Raw genomic sequence first — 18,639 nt, 5'->3', positions numbered from 1 at the left:
GAGAGAAGAATCAATGGATGAAGAGGTAGGGCATGAAAATACTGTTAAAAGTGAAAATTCAGTGTTTAGTATTCAGTGCGGGAATTAGATTACTTCAGAGACTTTTGTACCATAACATTACCAAAAGTAAGGGGGATCACTTAATGATTCACAACATTCAGGTCTATTTGTAACCCTTCAGAAAATAATTTGTCTCATCTCCAAATGCATGAAGACTTGGAAAGATGTGTGGCAGATAACATCCATAAGACACAAATGGCAGGCAAGAATCTTTACCAAGAAAATCAACACACCTTTTGTGCTCACTACTTCATGAATGATATCTCCATCACCTATTCATTCATCAACATTTGAAGGGTCACTGAGTACCATTTGTATTAGATTATATCCATGGCAGAGTATTCTGCAATGTAACCTACTTGATTGGCTTCACTCAATAACTGGTACAACACAAGTATTGCATACAAGATACAATGCAGAATATCCCAAAATGTCACAGATTAATGGCATCACTTGGAAGAATAAACATAACCAGAGAAAGGAAATACCATCTCTTACAAGTTACAGCAGGATCAATACCAGCTGGAAAGTGGATCAAACAATGGCAAATGGAGATACTTGTCTATTTCTTGTTTAAATACTCGCAGTGATCTGGCTTCCACTGTTCTATGCGGCAGTGCATACAGCAGTGTTAGGTGTTGTACTTTGACCAACATTCCATTTGTTGTCATGGACAGAAAATATGCAGAAAGAGGTGTTAAAAGTCCAGTGCCACAAACAAGATAGAGAGAAGCAACAGAAGGTCCCTTCAGAGACAGAGGGTCCATGGATCCCACCATCTCCTCCAATAATGCTGCCACATTAACCTCCATAGTTGCAAGGCTTCCTGTTCTGTCCTGCAGTGATCCAGAGGGTTGAAGGCAGTCAAGCTACACTTCCTCAGCCCCTGGTTCTGAATCCCCAAATTAGGGTAGGAAGTAAACAGGAAGTGGTAGAATGCCTAATGAATCTTGTTGAAAAGAGAAACCTCGGAATCTAGGTGCATAGTTTCATGAAGATGGACAGGATAGTGAAGTTGAGTACAAAAGTTGGGATCTCGTGATACAGCTGCACAAGTATTTAATAAGACTGCACAGAGTACTGTGTGCAGTTCTGGTCACAGAACCACAGGAAGAACGTCATTATATTGGAAGGGGTGCAGAAGAGATTCACCTAGGATGTTATCAGAATTTGAGGGCGAGTTACACCATGACAACAATGAACTTTACACAGAACTGGACACACGCCTGGGAAAAGCATCCATTACCTTCAGACGCCTCCGTGCCCATGTGTGGGATAACTGCCGCCTCTCCACCAAGTTGAAGATCCGAGTCTACGAGGCCTGCATGCTGAGTACTCTTCTCTACAGCTGGGTCGCATACAGAAAGCAAGAACACCACCTTAATGCATTCCATTTCCGCTGCCTCAGATCCATCCTAGGCTATTCATGGTGCGACAGAATCACAAACGTCCAAGTCCTGGAGAAAACTGGAAGTACGGACCTCTACTCAATTTCCACTTTCCACCTGCAGTGGGCTGGCCGCATTGACCATATAGAGGACGGCTGATTGCCCAAAGATGTCCTCTACGGTGGGCTACCAGATGCTTCCTGCCCTGTTGGATGCCCATGTCTTCGCTACAAAGACCTAATCAAGCGCAATCTCCAGTCATTCCATGTCAACCATGCTGACTGGGAGAACTTCGCAATTAAAAATAAATAAATAAATAAATAGAAATCGCACTGCATGGTGTTCCGCGATTCGCAGTGGCATATCACAATGTGCCAACAACTACAAAAAATTCTTTGAGGGCAGAAGAACTACAAAGCACCGTGTTCATCTTCGCTCGCGAAGGGATGGGCCATGATGATGAGTTACAAAGAGGTTGGGCAGGCTGGATCTTTATTCCTTGGAGAGTAGGAGGCTGAGGAGTGACCTGATTGGGGTATAATCACAAGGCACATGGACAAAGTGAGTGCTCACAGACTTATTTCCAGAGTAGGCAATACTACAACTAGAGGACATTGGTTTAAGATGAGAGGGGAGAGATTTAAGGAGCTGAAGGAAACGTTCATCCAACTGGTAGTCTGTATCTAGAACAAGTTGCCAGAGGAACAAATCAATAGGAACGGAGTCAAATGGGACTAGCCGAGAATGATGCCAATCTGGTCAGCATGGACGTTTGGGCAAACGGTCTGTTGTGTTTTATGTGATTCTATGACTCTCTAAGGCCTGCACAGAATCACACAAATCCTGGAAATATATTGCCCTTTCTTCAGTGTAAATCCTAAAGCTCTCTACCTAACATTGCTGTGGAACATCTTCCCACATTGACATTAGGATCCCAGTTTGCTTCGCTGCAACCATGAGAGCAAAGTATAGACATACACACACAGGCTATCAATACCCCCTACACCATCATTACATTGATGAGCCCATTCTTCACCAAGGGAGGGGTAAATGACTACAGACATAGAATTAAAACACAAAAGTTGAGGTAAAAACATAATGTTGGGAGAAACTGAGCTGGTCAAACAATGTACTTAAAAATACATAACAAATGTTTCGGGCTTGAGCCCTTTATTAAGGTATGAAAAAATGTCAGCAGGTGCCAAAACTAAATGGTAGGGGAGGAGCTTGGACCCAAAAGCCAGTGCTCCTCCCCTACCACCCCCCACACCAATTTTGTAGGCACCCGCTGACTTTTTCCCATTCAATCCCAAAATGTTGATTATGTATCTTTATCTATGCTATATAAAGTACACTGTCTGACCTGCTCAGTTTCTCCATCATTATGCTTTTACAAGCGTAGAATGACAGAATTTTGAAAAAAATTGTGAGATAATTGGAGGCCTGTGACTAATTGTGCACCTCAAGGACTGGGGCTGGGTGTTCTGTTGTTTGTCATCTACATCAATGATCGAGAAGATGATGTGGAATACTGGATCAGTAAGATTGGGGCTGTAATGGACACTGAGGAATGTTTTCAAAGTTTCCAGAGGGATTTGGATCAGCTAGAAGAAAGGACTGCAAAATGGCAGATGGAGTTGAATGCAAAGAACTGCAGATTTACAGGAAGCAATATTTATCTCATGTAGGCTAAGAATTTGAACGTAGCAGAAAGCACACAATTTTTTTGAGAAAAATCTGTAATCTTAAAAGAAAAATTTCAGAACTATTCGAAGTAAGATACACAAGTAACCATACCACAAATTCCATGCACAGTATATCTTCTCCAAGAATGCCAGAATTCTCCTTGGCAGATCTGAACTTTAAATGCAAACATATCAGAGATTAGAAAAAAATATTACCTATACATAAACATCATAACCATGATAAAAATAAAATTAATATACAAGACTATTTGCATTTCAAAATTTAGAACTTACATCTTTACATCTGTAAATTCTATTTGGTATCTTGACCCTGCTGAGAGGTAGGGAGGAAAGGAGAGGATGCACAAAGAGAGCAAATTAACAAGGTACTCTTTAATGGCAGACTTTTAAAAAAGTAGAGACCATATAACCATCTCTCCTAGTCAGACAAAATAATAGTTGGGAGAACCTGAATAGCTGAGATGAATAAAACGTGAAAATGAGAGCAGTTTTATGATTAATTTTGCTTTCAATATTGGCTTCCTATAACTACACATTCAGGCTGAATTTAAGCCTCTACCACAAAGCAGATCTGGTAATCAGTCGGTCAACTGAACTTACATAGTAACATATTTCCACAAAAAAAATTGACTGAAATAATCCTGCTCTGTGCTCCTTGGAAGATGTAGGTCAAACTTCAGGCTATGTGACTACTTCAAAGCATCTTACAGCTGCAAACTGATCAACGACAGACACATTTCTACAGTTGAATGAAGTTTATTTAGAACATTTCAACACAGCAATAAATGCAAGTAAGTGTCATCCAAGCAACTTTCAGTTACAATCCATCAAGTTCACAAAATTTTTTTTTTTTACATAGCAGTTTAGAACAGAATCAGATAATAATTATCAATCAGCTGATATTTGATAATGTGTTCAGAACATTAAAAATCTTCCTTTCTCCATTTCATTTTGATCTGTTCTTCATTGCACTGTACGCTGTAATATTGGAAATTTGCTGCATTATGTTATATTACAAAGCATAGCATTTATGGAAGAAAATGAAAAGTTAAACAACCACAATTTTGGTCCATGATCATCTTCCCCTCCTTCTCCACTCAGAATGATAGACACCAGCAAAGACTGTCTATTCAGTGAAGAACAGACTGCAGAATCAGGAAACAAAGAAACAGACAGACTTGACACTATTGTTTAATGTACGATACAGGGAATTAATAGAATGAACTACAAATACATCCAATGCTTTACAGTTAGTGCCAAGTGAATGACAGCAACAAATTAGAGAAGTGTTGTAAAAGTTTCAACTCAAGTTTGGAAATGATGTAACTAGGTGTCTATCTTCTCAAACTCGTCAAGCTGAGATTTAGATATATCCTGTACTATGTGCCTGTTATAACATAATGCACCACCATGCGTAAATAAAATAAATTGTAATGCTACACAGCACTATCCAGTGTAATTGGAATCCTTAGCTGGAACGTTTATAGCATGCATGTCTAAAAAAAAAGCAGAAAAACAAATCAAAAACACCCAAAACCTTTTTTTTAATATAAAGTCAGAGGCCAACAAGAGTAGGCCATGGTTTGCAGATGAGAACGTTGAGGATTTGGTGTCTCACTGTCCACGAACAGGCTAATCATCCTGTCCTGCAGATATCCCTCTGTTCTTTCCATCCCAGTTTCCACGACTACTTTGCTGACCGAAGGTTTCTTGCACTCCTGCGACGTAGCTGCTTGCTGGGTTCCTGGATGTTCCCAGACTCGCTTGATTCAGCCGCATTATCAGGTGTCTGCACGCACACTGCAGCCTTTCCAGCTTGGGCTGCTCGTCTGGAAGAGGTGCGCGAGCTGCCACTGATCTTGCAGTCCTCTTGAGTACCCACATGACCACTGCTTCCAGCTTTCCCTGACTGAGTGATGACTGGCATGCTGGTTTCCTTCTCTGTCCTCTCCAATGTGCTCACATGAATATTATGCCCCGAAGGGTCTGCTCCATTGTCTGATCTCTGCGCTTCAGGACTGAGGGTGCTCACCTCACTTTCCTCCCAACACTTGGTTGGATCTGGAATACCAATTATACCACTGCCATTTTGATGTTCTGGTTCAGGATTAACATTACCAATCTGCTCAGCCTGCAGTGAACTCCTTTGTTCTTCAGTACTAATCCAGGGTTTAACATACAAAGACTTGGTCATTTCTAATCCTTGCTGATCCAGGAGAGGACAGAGGTCAGTCTGAAGTGAACTGCACATTTCACTATTCCCAATCAACCTCTCTCTTTCACCATCTATTTCTTCATCCCTCACCTCCTCTACCTTATCATAATGCTGCTGCTGTTCCACTGTGCTATGTAATTTGGGTGCATTTGCTTTCAGATGTCCCAGCTTGTCTATTGGATTGAGAATGCTGAAGCCAGCATCACACTGGGCCTCTGCATTGTCACCTAATATACAAGCTGCCACTTTTATATCCTCAGCCTCTTCCACTTCATCAGGAAAGCTAATGCCAGTATCACAGTGCCGTGGAAATTCTGCTGCTCCGTCTGATACAAAAGCATCCACTTCTATACTCTTAGCTTTATCCACTGCATCAGAGAAACATCGACCAGTATCACAGGGCTTCAGCTGGTCTGCTGTGGTGTCTAAAACAGGTATATCCGCTTCATCCACTGGGTCAGAAAAACTAATACCTGTATCACACTGATCCAGATGATCTGCGGTGCTGTCCAAAACAGGGACATCTACCTTTGTATCGTCTGATGGCTCACAGAAGCTAGGGACAGCATCACTTTTGCTTCCTTGGTCTTTGTAATTGTTGGTTGGGGGATCCACCTCTACATCTTTAGCCTGATCTATTGACTCAGAGTAACTAATATCTGACTCACACTGTTGAACTTGACTTCCAGTGCTGCCCAAAACAGATGCATTTATATTCACATCCTCAACTTCATTTGTTGGTTGAGAGAGGCTGGGGCCAATAGAGCATTTGCCTGTGTGATCTACAGGTTTGTCCAATTCAGAGGCACTCATTTTCACAACCTTAACCTTATCCACTGGCTCAGGAAAGCTCAAGATAATGTCAGATTCTTTTAAATAATCTGTGGAGCTATCTGATATTTGGGAATCCATTTCCAAATTGCGACCCTGCTTTGTTGGAATAGGTACATTTAAATTTCTATCACACTGCTTTGGAGAGCTCTCTAATACACTGCTAACTTGATCTGCCAGACTGGAGACTCTTTGGGCATCAGATAAAGAACCAGCTACGATCACAGGGGCATCAACATCTTCTGCTTCTCCCACAGTGAGGTTACAACTTTCAGTTTCACCTGCCTGTGGGTCATCTGCAGTGCCACCCAATGGAGATGCGACCAATTCTATATTTTTCGTCTCAAATGCATTTGAAGTGCCTAAACCATCGTCACACTGTTCATCTTCTTCTGCAATATGCATGTCCTTAACAGTTTCAGGGATGATGCATTGTTCTGCATTACCCTCTAAAATGGGACCATGCAATTCTACATTCTCAGCCTCTTTAGTTTCATCTTCATACTGCTGGGGTTGTTCAACCATGGTCTGTAAAACAGAACTATCCAGTTCTTCAACATTTCCTGCTAAGTTATTTTCACCTTGCTCCACAGTGCCCATCGCCTTCTTTTCGGCACGGCTGTCATGTTGAGCAACAATCACTTCACCTTGATTCAGTTTTTCTGCTGCTGTGTCACTTAAAATATCATCTTCACATTGTGGCAAATCTTGTACATCAGGAGGATACCTACTTTCAGCTTGTTCATCGGTTTCCATTTCATTTTTTTGATCTGGGTCTGTTGCTTTAGGAATGTCCATGGCAGCGTTTTTTGTGAGACCCAGCTCTGTGGAAGAGCTTGCTTCTCCCATTTTGACCTGATTTGGCAATGGCTTCAGGGACCCATGCACCAATTTGGGATTGTGTGCACTGCCGCCAAGTCTGCTATCAGCTGGGCTCTTCCTCGATCTACTGTAGTAAATACCATACAAATCTTTAGCGTTTGCAGCAGCCAAACAGCTTTTGGGTTTCTCTATTTTCTTGGTGGAGTCACTGAGAGACGTGGGTGGGGGTGGTGGAGGAGGACGAACCGTTATAGCCAAAACAGTTTGCTCACATTCGGAGACTCCAGGGGCAGGTTCTTCAGCCAAGGGATCTGCCTCTCTCTGTACATCTAGAACACTTCCTTTCAAAGTTACTTCCTCACCACCAAAGGCTTTGGAAATCACTTCAGGAGCCAACAACATTCCAGCCTTAACCACAGGTAATGGCTTGTTAGAAGCCCCTGATGAACGAATAGAGAGGAACGTGTCCAATGTTGTTGGCTTATTCACTGATGTGGTGCTACTTTTCCTCTCTGGCACATTAGCTACTGGAAGATTGGGTCTGATTTTTGCCTGTGTGGTGGTGGTTACTGAGGTAAATGGTACCCATGGGCTTGTATGAGCAATGAGAGTCTTTCCTGAGAGTTTGATTTCAATTGTTTTAGTGGCAGATTTAGCCCCCTGCCCCTTGCCATCATCTTTCTCTTTGCTGCCTTCAGCCTGTTCTTCCTTTGTTCCCAACAAGCTGCTTTTCTCTTCCTCTTTCTCAGGTTTCTTCCAGCTAAATTTTCCAAAGGACAAACCCTGTTCCTCATCTTTCTTATCTTCAATCTCATCCATTTTCAGCATTAGTTTTATACCAGGCTTGCTACTGGGCTCAATCATGTGAGAGGATGAATGGTCACTTTTTTCCTCTTCCAGCTCAGTGACATTCTCATGCTCCTCCATATCCAATTTGATTAGTTTTGCCTTGCTCTCATCAATTTCCTCCAACTTCTGTTTCTGAACTTCCTTCTCTTCATCCATTTTCCTCTTGAGCCCTGCCTGTCGCCGGCGTTCTGTCTCCATGATCACCACTAAGCCAGCCTGACGGTCTAGGTTTCTCCGCTGCTCGTACACAGGATTTTCATTTAAGTATTCCTATCAGAAAATACAGAAAGAAAAGCTGTTAGTCTCAGAAGATATGTATCATCTTTTGTTTCAATTATTCAGACTTCTGGAAAGCCAAAACATGTTAAGACTTCAGTAATGATGTTGGACAAATCTCCAAAGTGGTTCAACTTTCTTAAGGCTGCTTATCAATTTTTGGAAGAAACTTCGACAACATCAACTGTTTAGTAAAGTACCAACACTTTGGCCCTGACTATTTTCTTTCTTACTTTGCTATGAAGGTTGCAGGTTAATCTCTAGGCATTTTCTACACCGCGGTACAAGATCCAGTTGAGCGCTCCTTCACACTTGCTTAGTTATTTAATTGTGCCGTGGTATTAACTACTTTTTTGTTTAGTGGGTTCTGCTAAGCTCTTTCTTTAGCCCCTTTCACACTTGCAAGTGATACTGGAATCAAAAGTCAATCAGCCTTTAAATTGGCAGGTGTGATAGCAAAATCAGCTCAATACTAGTTTCAGATGATGTTATCCCACGCTAGGGATTGACGGCCTTGACTGCTCGTACAATCCCTGGCATCTGCAGATGCCGGCATTGCAATCAGGCAAGTGTGAAATGGGTCATTGCATCATGGGATTGAAAGTTTTTGCATGAGTGCAGGAAGAAAAGATTAAAATGAAGGTATAAACCTTGCCGTGTGAAAGTCGCAGTGGGGGAGGAGAGAGAGAGAGAGAGAGAGAGAGGAAATAAATAGCAATAGATAAGCAATAGTGGACAATTTTTAAACAGCATAGAAAAATTGGTAGCGCTATAGTGCACAATTTATAAAGAACATGGGAAAAGCAATGGCGGACCTCACTTCCCAGAATACCATGCGGCAGAGAAACCCCTCTATGAATGCTCCATGCCTGCAGGTGGGCATACAGCTCTTTCTTTGCCGCATGGCATTCTGGGAGGGAAGGTCCGCCATCGCTCCCCCCACCCCACAGTATTTTTAAATTGTACACGACAATGCTACCAACTTTCCAACGCTATATAAATTGTATGCTATAGTGCTATTAACTTTCCCACCTTGTTTAAAATTTGTCTGCTATTTCTATTTATTGCTCATACTTTCCCACAGTCCCTTATAAAGGTTTATATAGGTCGGCACAACAACAGGGGTTGAAGGACTCATACTGTGCTGTACATAAAGTTTAATTATAATTAGGCACGATTAATTTTGTTAAAATACAAGATCATAATACATTGATCAGGATTTAGGGCAGGTTCACCATCACTCAATACGTCATGACGTCACCAGTAGAAGGTAGAACAGTCCTAACCCCGGGGATGGCTCCTTGAAAGTGTCAAAGCATTCAGTGTCCCAGTTAGGAGTGGTCAAGTGTGAAAAGCCAAACCCCATTCCTATCCCGGGATACTTAACAGCCAATTTAGTGGGATGTAAGTGGGAAAGGGACTTTTGTGTTTATTTTTATAACTGGAGAAGTTTATTTTTCTTATTCTTTTTAATTTTCTTTTCCTCTATAGGATTGCTAATATTATATTCTCTCTCTTTGGAATTAATAGTTTTTAGTTGTGTTTCTGGATTTTCTTTTTTTGCAATATAATTTTCAATCTATTAATGTTTTTCACTTTGGTTTTGCTTGTTTTTTCCAGCTATAATATCTATAACTGTTGTGGAAACCTGGCTTTTTAATTTTTTTTTCTGGGAGTGCTATCAGCAGTGAGATTTGGAGGGTAGTTTTGTTTGAGGATACTTTCAAGGACAGTTTGGGTTAATTGAATGGGGGTGGGGGGGACGACAAATTAGCAAGGTTAGTCTGGAGTTTATATTTGAAGTTACGCTGGTTGTTTGTTACTTGGAATTCCATGATACTTTAAGAGTGCTTACTAGTTTATTAATTAATATTTTATTGATGTCAATATTTTAATTATATTATTTACTTTGCATTTCTCAGATAGCTAAAGGTATTAAGTTAATTTCTTGGAATATCTCAGGGTTGAACCATCCGATTAAAGATCATAAAGTATTTTCACATCTTAAAAAGTTTCAACCTGGGATAACCTTTTTACAAGAAACTCATCTGCCTTTATTTGATACCTCTCGTCTATTAATGTTTTGGAAGGGACATCACTTCCACTCATCATTTATGGTTCAGTCCAGAGGCATTTTAATTTTGATTGACCAATCTGTCCAATTTATCAAATAATGTTATCACTGACCTAATGGATGCTTTTTGATTCTATCTAGTAAACTTTATAATAAACTGTTAGCATTTGTTAATTTTTATTCTCCCCCCCCCCACCCTGAATAAATTAGTGCCCATGATTCTGGATAAGAAGATCCTAGTCACCTGGTGCTGGAAGAGGATCAGGTGTATCAAGGATTGTTATGAGCAAGGGCAACTTATATCATTCAAACAACTAAAAAATAAATTATGATTTGTCCAATAAAACTTTCTTCTACTATCTCCAGCTAAGATCTATCTTGAGGGATGATTTGGGACTGATAATGACCATGCCTGTGTGTAGTGACATGGAGATTCTAATTCAAAAAGGGAATATACGCAAGTTCATCTTTATGATTTATCTCCTCCAAAGTGAGAGCCTGAAGCTGGGCTTACACAAGTCAAGGGAAAGGTGGGAGATGGACTTGGGCACAACAATCCATGAGCAGTGCTGGTCAGACAGGTGCAATACAATTTTCTTTATCAATTGTACCTCACACCACAAAAACTACAAAAATCTAAACCACAAATTTCAGAACTGCACTTCAGATGTGGTGTGGAAATTGGAAATTTTATCCACTCAACCTAGCTATGTACAAAGGTGAGTTCCTTCTGGAAGGAGGTTCTGGGGTCATTCTGAAAAAAAATTACAAAGGTGGATTTTCCACGGGATCCAGAATTATACCTTCTGGGAAACATTATGGACGTGAGTTTTAAACTGTCCAGATACCAAATTCAGTTTGTTGGTAGCCAGGAAGTGTACAGTGGTCACGTTGAAGTCTGACTCCCAACTAAACATTACGCAATGGAATACGGAGATACAGAGTTGTATTCATCGGAGAAAAATCACATAAAATTTAAGGAGAAAACATGACATATCCATTAAGCAACATAAAGGTTTGTCAATATAGTTACACCCCTTCTAAATCGAAGAAAGGTAAAAAAAAATCTCTATTAATATTGGAATGATCTAGATAAATGAAGTGGGTCATGGCGCAGATGATATGCTTTTGCTTCATGTCTTTTTCATTTTACTTTATGTTACTTTTGGGTTTATATTTAGTTCCTTAAGAGTCTGTGACAGATTTTTTGTTTCTTTATGTTTGTTTAATTAACAATCTTTTCCTTGTGATATTAGGGTATAGGAGGGAAGGGAGAGGGGTGGGCAGGGGGAAATTGGACTCTGAATATAATGCATCATTGTTGAGAAAGATTGTATTGTTGTTTTGGACTTGTGAGTGTTGGAAAATCAAAAATAAAATATTCAAAAAGTTATGGCCCCAGTATTTTGAATGTCTCTTCTCCTGGATTTAAATTTAAATTCTTTGATTGTAGGAGGCAATTTAAACTGTTGTCTAGACTGTTCATCTCCAAAAACAGTTATTTTAAATAATTCTGCTATACTTATTAATTCACTTATGCTACAGTCTGGTATTACAGTTTGGAGATTTCTCCATCCTAAAGATAAGGAATTCTTTTTTTTGTATTATGTATATCATACTTACTCATGGATTGATTATTTCCTCAGATCAACAATTAATTCCACTTGTTGACTCTTATAAATATATTTGGTAATCCAGGATTCCTTTAAAGCATGTATCAAATAATCTCTTTTATGGCTAAAGTTTTTTTTAAAAAGTACCAATTTAGGGAGATGAACTAGCCAACCAGTTGAAATGTGTTGATCAACAATATGCCTTATCTCCAAAACCTGAGCTTTTTTAAAAAAAGGTCAATCTTAAAACTAGACAATTTGTTTCTTATTTACCCCATACACTCAACTTTTAAAAAGTAAATCTAAATTTTACATGGAGATAAAGCTGGGAAGTTTTTAGCCAAATTAAAAACTGCTTATTACAGCGATCCGTAAAGATGGAGTGACTACTACTTATCATGTTGAGATAAACGAAGCTTTTTGCCAATATTATTCTATCGTACTGAACTGATTAAAGATTCAGCTTCTGTAGTGAAATTTTTAGATAACAAATATTCCTTCAATATCTTCAGAGAAACAGTTACTGCTGGAGAAGCCTATTTCTTTTGAGGAGATTGCTGCAATAATTAACTCTTTGAAGTCCGGCAAAATTCCCAGTCCTGATGGTTTCCCAGCAGAATTTTATAAGATTTTTTTTCCCATTTATTGATACCTCATTTGGATTCTGTTCTTTCTGAATCCTTGATTGCTTGGAAATTACCAGATACTTTTCATGAAAGTTCAATCTCTCTTACTCCTAAAAAAATCCTTTTTACTGTTCTTCCAAAAGGCCAATTTCTCTTTTGAATGCTGATGCTGAGACACTGACTCAGATTTTGACCTGTAGAAAATATTATGCCCTTTATTATCTTTGATGATCAAATTGGTGTTATTAAGGGTTATTATTCACAATTTAGTAACTGTCATCTATAAAATATCCTCCATTCTCTGACTGTTTCATGTTCTGAATGTATTATTTCATTGGACGCTGAGAAAGCCTTTGATAGGGTAGAATGGGGCTATTTATTTAATTTATTAGAAAAATTTAACTTGGGTCCTAAATGTATTAATTGGATTAAATTAATATACTTATCTCCTATTGCTTAAACTTCTACCAATTCAATAAAATCCAAACCATTCAAGCTTCACCGTGGAACTAGACAAGGTTGCCCTTTAAGGCCAGTATTATTTAATCTGGCACTAGAACCATAAGCAGTGGCCTTTTGGCAATCTGATGTTATTTCTGGAATTATAAGAGGTGGGAATGCTCATAAGGTTTCGCTTTATATATCTCACCCTGATCGTTCGAATCCAACTATTTTATAACTCCATCAATTTAGTCAATTCTCCGGATAGAAATCTCAAGAAAAATGAGGTTTGTTTTCAACTCTTCCAGCTCTCTAGACCTTTCTGTTCCCTTTAAAATTGCTAAAAATCAGTTTAGTTATTTATGTGTTAGTTAACAAGAACTTCAATAATTTAAGGAGAACTTTCTCACCTTAATGAACTATGTCAAAAAGTCCTTAGCTCAATGGTCTCCTCTCTCAATGTCCTTAATTGGACACATTAATATCATTAAGATGAATATCCTACCTTTTGATTTGCTTGATTCAATTATTTCTTCTTTTGTTTGGAAAAATAAATGACCCCATCTTAATAAAATTTCTCTTCAAAACCCTAAAAGGGGGGGGGGGGGGGGAAGGGGGGAGTTAGCTTTGCCTAATCTTAGATTTTATTATTGGGCACCTAATATTAGATATTACTGTTTGGATTCATCATAAGAATAGACAGGATACTGCAAATTGGTTTAATCTAGAAATTGAATCTACTAAATATTCTCTTCGATAATTGGAGCACCATTACCTTTTTCTGCTTCTAAATTAACTGATAATGTTGTTGTTAAATACACACTGAGAATTTGGTTTTAATTTAGAAAACATGTTGGATACCAGATTTCTGCTAGTCTGTCCCCTTTTAGCTAATACCTTTTTTTAAAACCTTCAGTACAAGATTTTTGTTTTCATGAATGGTCAGTCCAATCCAATCCTTTCAAAATCTTTTTACTGACCAAAATTTGGCTTCTTTCGAACAATTATTTTCTAAGTTTAAACTATCTAAACATAATTTCTTTACATATTTACAGATTCGGATCTTCTTGAATTCCCTGATATTGAGACTCCCTCAAGATCTAGAATTAAATATGATAGAGAAGATTTAAAATTTTAAACTGAATCATAAAAAGTTGATTATCAGTTGAGTTATTATTGTCTAGTGGTAATTCCCTGGACAAGACTTTGAAATTATGGGAGCAAGATTTCTGAAGCTATATAGGATTCTACTTTGAAATTGGTAAATTAATCTTATCTGTGTGCCCGACACTAATTATTACAGTGTAAAGTAGTACATTGAGCTTACTCATCCCCAAGTTCAATTGGCTAAAATCTATTCTAATATTTCTTCAAAATGTGACAGGTGCAAGACTGAAGAAGGTACATTGTTTCATATATTTTGGTCAAGCCCTTCTCTTTCCATCCAATGGGAAAGTACTTAGCACCTTGTTTTTAGTTCTTAATATTAATTTGACTCACAATCCTTTTCTTGCCCTGTTTGGAACAAGTAAGCCAACTGACTTGAATTCGTCTGGGGCTGCAAACCCATGTACAGGTACACAATCCTTTATCCGGACATCTAAAATCCGGAAAGCTGCAAAAACTGGCAAGGGGTGGGGTGGGAAGAGACAGCAGCGTGACTTGGGCGGGCGAGGGGGAGATAGCAGGGCAACTCGGGCGGACAAGTGGGGAGACGGCAGCACGACTTGGGCGGGCAAGCGGGGAAATGGCAGCGCGACTCAGGTGGAGATGGCAGCACAATTCGGGGGGACTTAAATCTGAGGCAGTTGGCTTTTGTTTTGAAATCCGGAAAAATCCAACATTTGGAACACATCTTCCCCCAAGGTTTCCAAATAAAGGATTGTGTACCTGTAGTTGCTTTTAATCTCCTTATCGCTAGAAGAGCTATATTACTGAGATGGAAAGATGCTGTCCTCCTACTAATATTCAATGACTATCTGTAATGAGAGCATGCCTGACTTTGGGAAAAAATTACTACTGAAATGAACTTTAACTTTTTAAGTTTATGGGGTCCTATTCTTAATTATTTTTATAATTTATAAGATTATTTAGATCCTGCTTTATGGTTTGGTTGTTTTCCTTTTTACAATAGTAGAACACACGTTCAACCAATAATTTCACAAGGGAAGAGTTAGCTATTAGCATAATTTTTACTTGTTTTTTTTTTGTCTTTTTCAATGTATCATAGGTTATTTGTAGCTATATGTAATAGTATATCTAGTTTGTTGAATACTTATTATATATATGATTTACTTATAAAACTCAAAAATATTGAAAGACTTGTTTAATTATCAGTTTTGACTACCTATGCATGACTGGTTAGAACCTTTTAACAGGAATGAGACTAGAAATGCTTCACAATGTTTTAATAACAACCACAGCAAAAGATGCCTCACAAAAATTCCAAATTTTCTTCTTCATTGATTTCCAGTTTGGGCGGGGAGGGGGGGGAAGGATTTCAGGAAAAAAACAAATTGATAAAAAATTTGTTTGTATATAGTATCTTCATTTCAGGAAACCCCAACACATTATCAGTCAATGAATTACTTTGAAAGTGTGGGTAATGCTATAATATATAACAACTTGGAGATTATGGAGACATTGCGTGCGATGGAGATAAAGGTTTTTGGGCAGTGTACATCTGCCCCATTGAACATGTGCCATGTGTTTATGCTGTTGGGATACATAATCGGTGCATTATGTTCCCATGTAGCCATCTCCTTTCTGGAAATGCTTTACAATTTTTCTTCCTAACCTTATACTTATCATTATGACCATGTGATTTGACATGATCTTCAGCACAGATCTGATCTCCGTAGAACTTTTCACAGAGCTGGCAGTAAAATCCAGTGATTGGCATCAGAAACTCTGAACCTGAGAAAAGACGTTGACAGTCAGAAGATGAGAAAATACAGGAAAGGTTCAACTTAATGAACATCGTAAAATAATTGTTCCCATACAAGTGCAAGTTTATTGTTATCTGATTTTACATATACAACCCAATAAAACAGCGCATCTCCAAATCACATGAAGAAACAAATTACACCCAACACATAAATGACATAGCAATCCAAAATAAATGAACATAATAATAATTTACATGCACCTTGGATTGTTCAACAGCCTTACTGCTTGTGGGAATAAGCCATTTCGCAAAATGGCAATCCTGGTTTTTATCCTTCTGTACCCCTTCCTTGAAGGTAGTATCTCAAAGATACTGCAGGCTGGATAGTAAGGATACTCAATCTCTGAGCCCTTTTTAAGCGCTGCTTCCTGTAGATATCATAGATAAAGAGACTCAGTGATCTTCTCACCAGTTTTAATCAGCCTCCATACTGATCTTCGATCTGATGCTTTGCCGCTACCATGCCATACTGATGCAGCCAGCCAGGTCACTCTCTATTGCACTCCTGTAGAACATTGTTAGGATGGTGTCCGGTAACCTTGCCCTCCTCAACCTCACCTTCCTGACTATTGAAGTGTTGGGCGTCCAGGATGGGTGGTCCTTTAAATGGACACTGAAGAACGTTGTGCTCCCAACTTTCTCTACGACAGAATCACTGATATGTAGTGGAGAGTGTTCTTTCATCCTCTCATCCTCCTAAAGTCCACAATCTCCTCCTCTGTCACGTTGAGACTCAGGTGTTGCTCTTGCGCCATTTTACAAACCTTTCAACCTCCTCTTTGAAAGCCAACGAGGCCAACTATTATTTGTGTCAACCACAAACTTGATGCTTCTGTTTGAATTGAACCTGGCAGTACAGGAGTAAGTTAGTAGTGTGAATAGTAATGGGCTGAACCACCAGCCCTGAAGTGCACCAGTGCTCGAGGATGGGGCTTGAGGTTTTGCTGCCAATCCCAACAGACTATGGTTTTTCAATCATGAAATCCAGTTGCAGAGGAGTTAATGAGTCCCAGCATGGACATTTTATGCACCAGCCTCTGAGGTATGATTGTGGTGAACAATAAGCTGAAGTCAATGAACATCATCCTGGTGAATGAGGCATTGTTCTCTGGGTGGGTCACAACTGAGTGGAGGGTTAGGGCAATTGCAGCATCAGTGGATTGGTTTGACTGAGAGGAAGACTCACAAGGGTTCATTTTCATTGGTAGGTGCACTTTGATGCACTCCATTACCAGTCACTCAAAGCACTTCATGATCTTGGAGGACAATGCCCCTGGACGGTGGACAATCGTCATTTTGTTCAATGACAATCACCCTCTTGGGCACTGGGATGATGGTGGCTGCCTTGAATCCTGTGGGGACAATGGACTGCTGGAGTACGATACTGAAAAGGTCCATTAGGACCTTAGTTAGCTGGTCTGCACAGCCCCCCAGCACCTGACCAGGTATGTAATCTGGTCCTACTGCTTTGTGTGGGTTCATCCTGGATTGGATCCTCCTCAAGTCAGCTGCAGCTATGCCTGTTGAAGAAGGGAGGGGGTTACAGGGTTTTCTTTGGCATTATGTGGTTTTCAGCATCGAGCCATGCGTAGGTGTTCAGCCCTGTCAGAATGGAAGGTGTCTCGATCACTGACGCGCAAGGTAGCCTTGTGTTCTTATGATTTTATACCACGATGTTAGTGACGCACAGTCGGTCGGTCGGTCGGTCGTCTGTCTGTAGGTCTTCTGTGAGTAGCTCAGTGGTTCTCAAACTTTTCCTTTCAAGACAAATACCACTTTTAATATTCCCGATGCCACAGGTGCTGTGATTAGGAAGGGATTGCTAAAGTGGTATTCGGGTGGAAAGAAAAAATTTGAAAATCACTTTTAATTGTACCTAATTGACTCGTTACATGCACGGTTTCATAGCTCTAAAGGAAATGGGCCAATGACAATTTTTCTCAAGCAAAATATTTCTGTAGCAACTTGGTCTCGAGCAGTGGCTCTCATCCTTCCCTTCTCACTCACATACCACCTTAAGCAATCCCTTACTAATCACAGAGCATAGGAAACACAAAGTGGTGAGTGGAAAGAAAAAGGATGAGAACTACTGGTGTCGCTCCACCGGAGAGATTTGCCCTTGCTGTTCTTGGGGACATCTTATTGCCTGACCTGAAAGCAGTGTCCTGAGCTCTGAGCAGTGCACAGACATGAGTTTCACCAGGGTTTCTAGTTCATCCTGGCTGCGAATGGTTTGGTCATTGTGACACCCTCTCCATTTGCCTATGCAACTGGTCATTGTGCTTGTATACACATTGGCTGTGGTTCAAAAGTAATCCTGGAATCTGCTGTAGCTTGCTCTAGTCAAGTTCTGATCTACCTGAACACTGATTTGACTCATCTCACCAGTGCTCTATATTCTGGGGTTACCAGAATGAAAATGTGGTCTGAATTTCTGAGGTGAGGGTGGGGGACAGCCTTGAATGCTCCAGGGATGTTTGCATACACCCCAAGATGTTCTCTCTTCTTGATGAAAAGTTGACAAGCTATTGGTACTTTGGTAGAATAGTTTACAGGTTAGCACTGTTGAAGTCACCAGCGATGATCATACAACTATCCGGATAAATGGCTTGTGCTTCACAGATAGGCCCCGAACAGTCAACAGGACCCTATTGGATTGCTGATTTCCTTCTATTTCCATATATCTGTGCCTGTCCAATTCTGGCAGCTATTCCTGATTATAGCCTTGATTTGCCACTAATCCTTTCTGAAAGCCAATGAACAGTTACAAGACCACACTGACAAATGGCTT

General features: G+C 39.7%; 1 protein-coding gene across 1 annotated transcript in view; it reads right to left on the bottom strand.

The window, feature by feature from the left end:
* Positions 1-3,890: 3,890 nt before the first annotated feature.
* The window catches only part of LOC138737392 (zinc finger protein 318-like), a 75,530-nt gene continuing 60,781 nt past the window's right edge, over positions 3,891-18,639 (bottom strand). Inside the window, exons 11-12 of the mRNA XM_069888139.1 lie at positions 15,699-15,817; positions 3,891-8,141 (exon numbers count right to left, since the gene is read on the bottom strand). Coding sequence (XP_069744240.1) covers positions 4,842-8,141; positions 15,699-15,817 — 3,419 coding nt within the window. The 3' untranslated portion in view covers positions 3,891-4,841. The remainder of the gene's footprint in view (positions 8,142-15,698; positions 15,818-18,639) is intronic.

The sequence above is a fragment of the Narcine bancroftii genome, chromosome 6 (assembly GCF_036971445.1).
Source record: "Narcine bancroftii isolate sNarBan1 chromosome 6, sNarBan1.hap1, whole genome shotgun sequence".
NCBI lineage: Eukaryota > Metazoa > Chordata > Chondrichthyes > Torpediniformes > Narcinidae > Narcine > Narcine bancroftii.
Note: the sequence above shows the minus strand (reverse complement) of the source record. Positions and strands in the feature narration are given on the sequence as shown.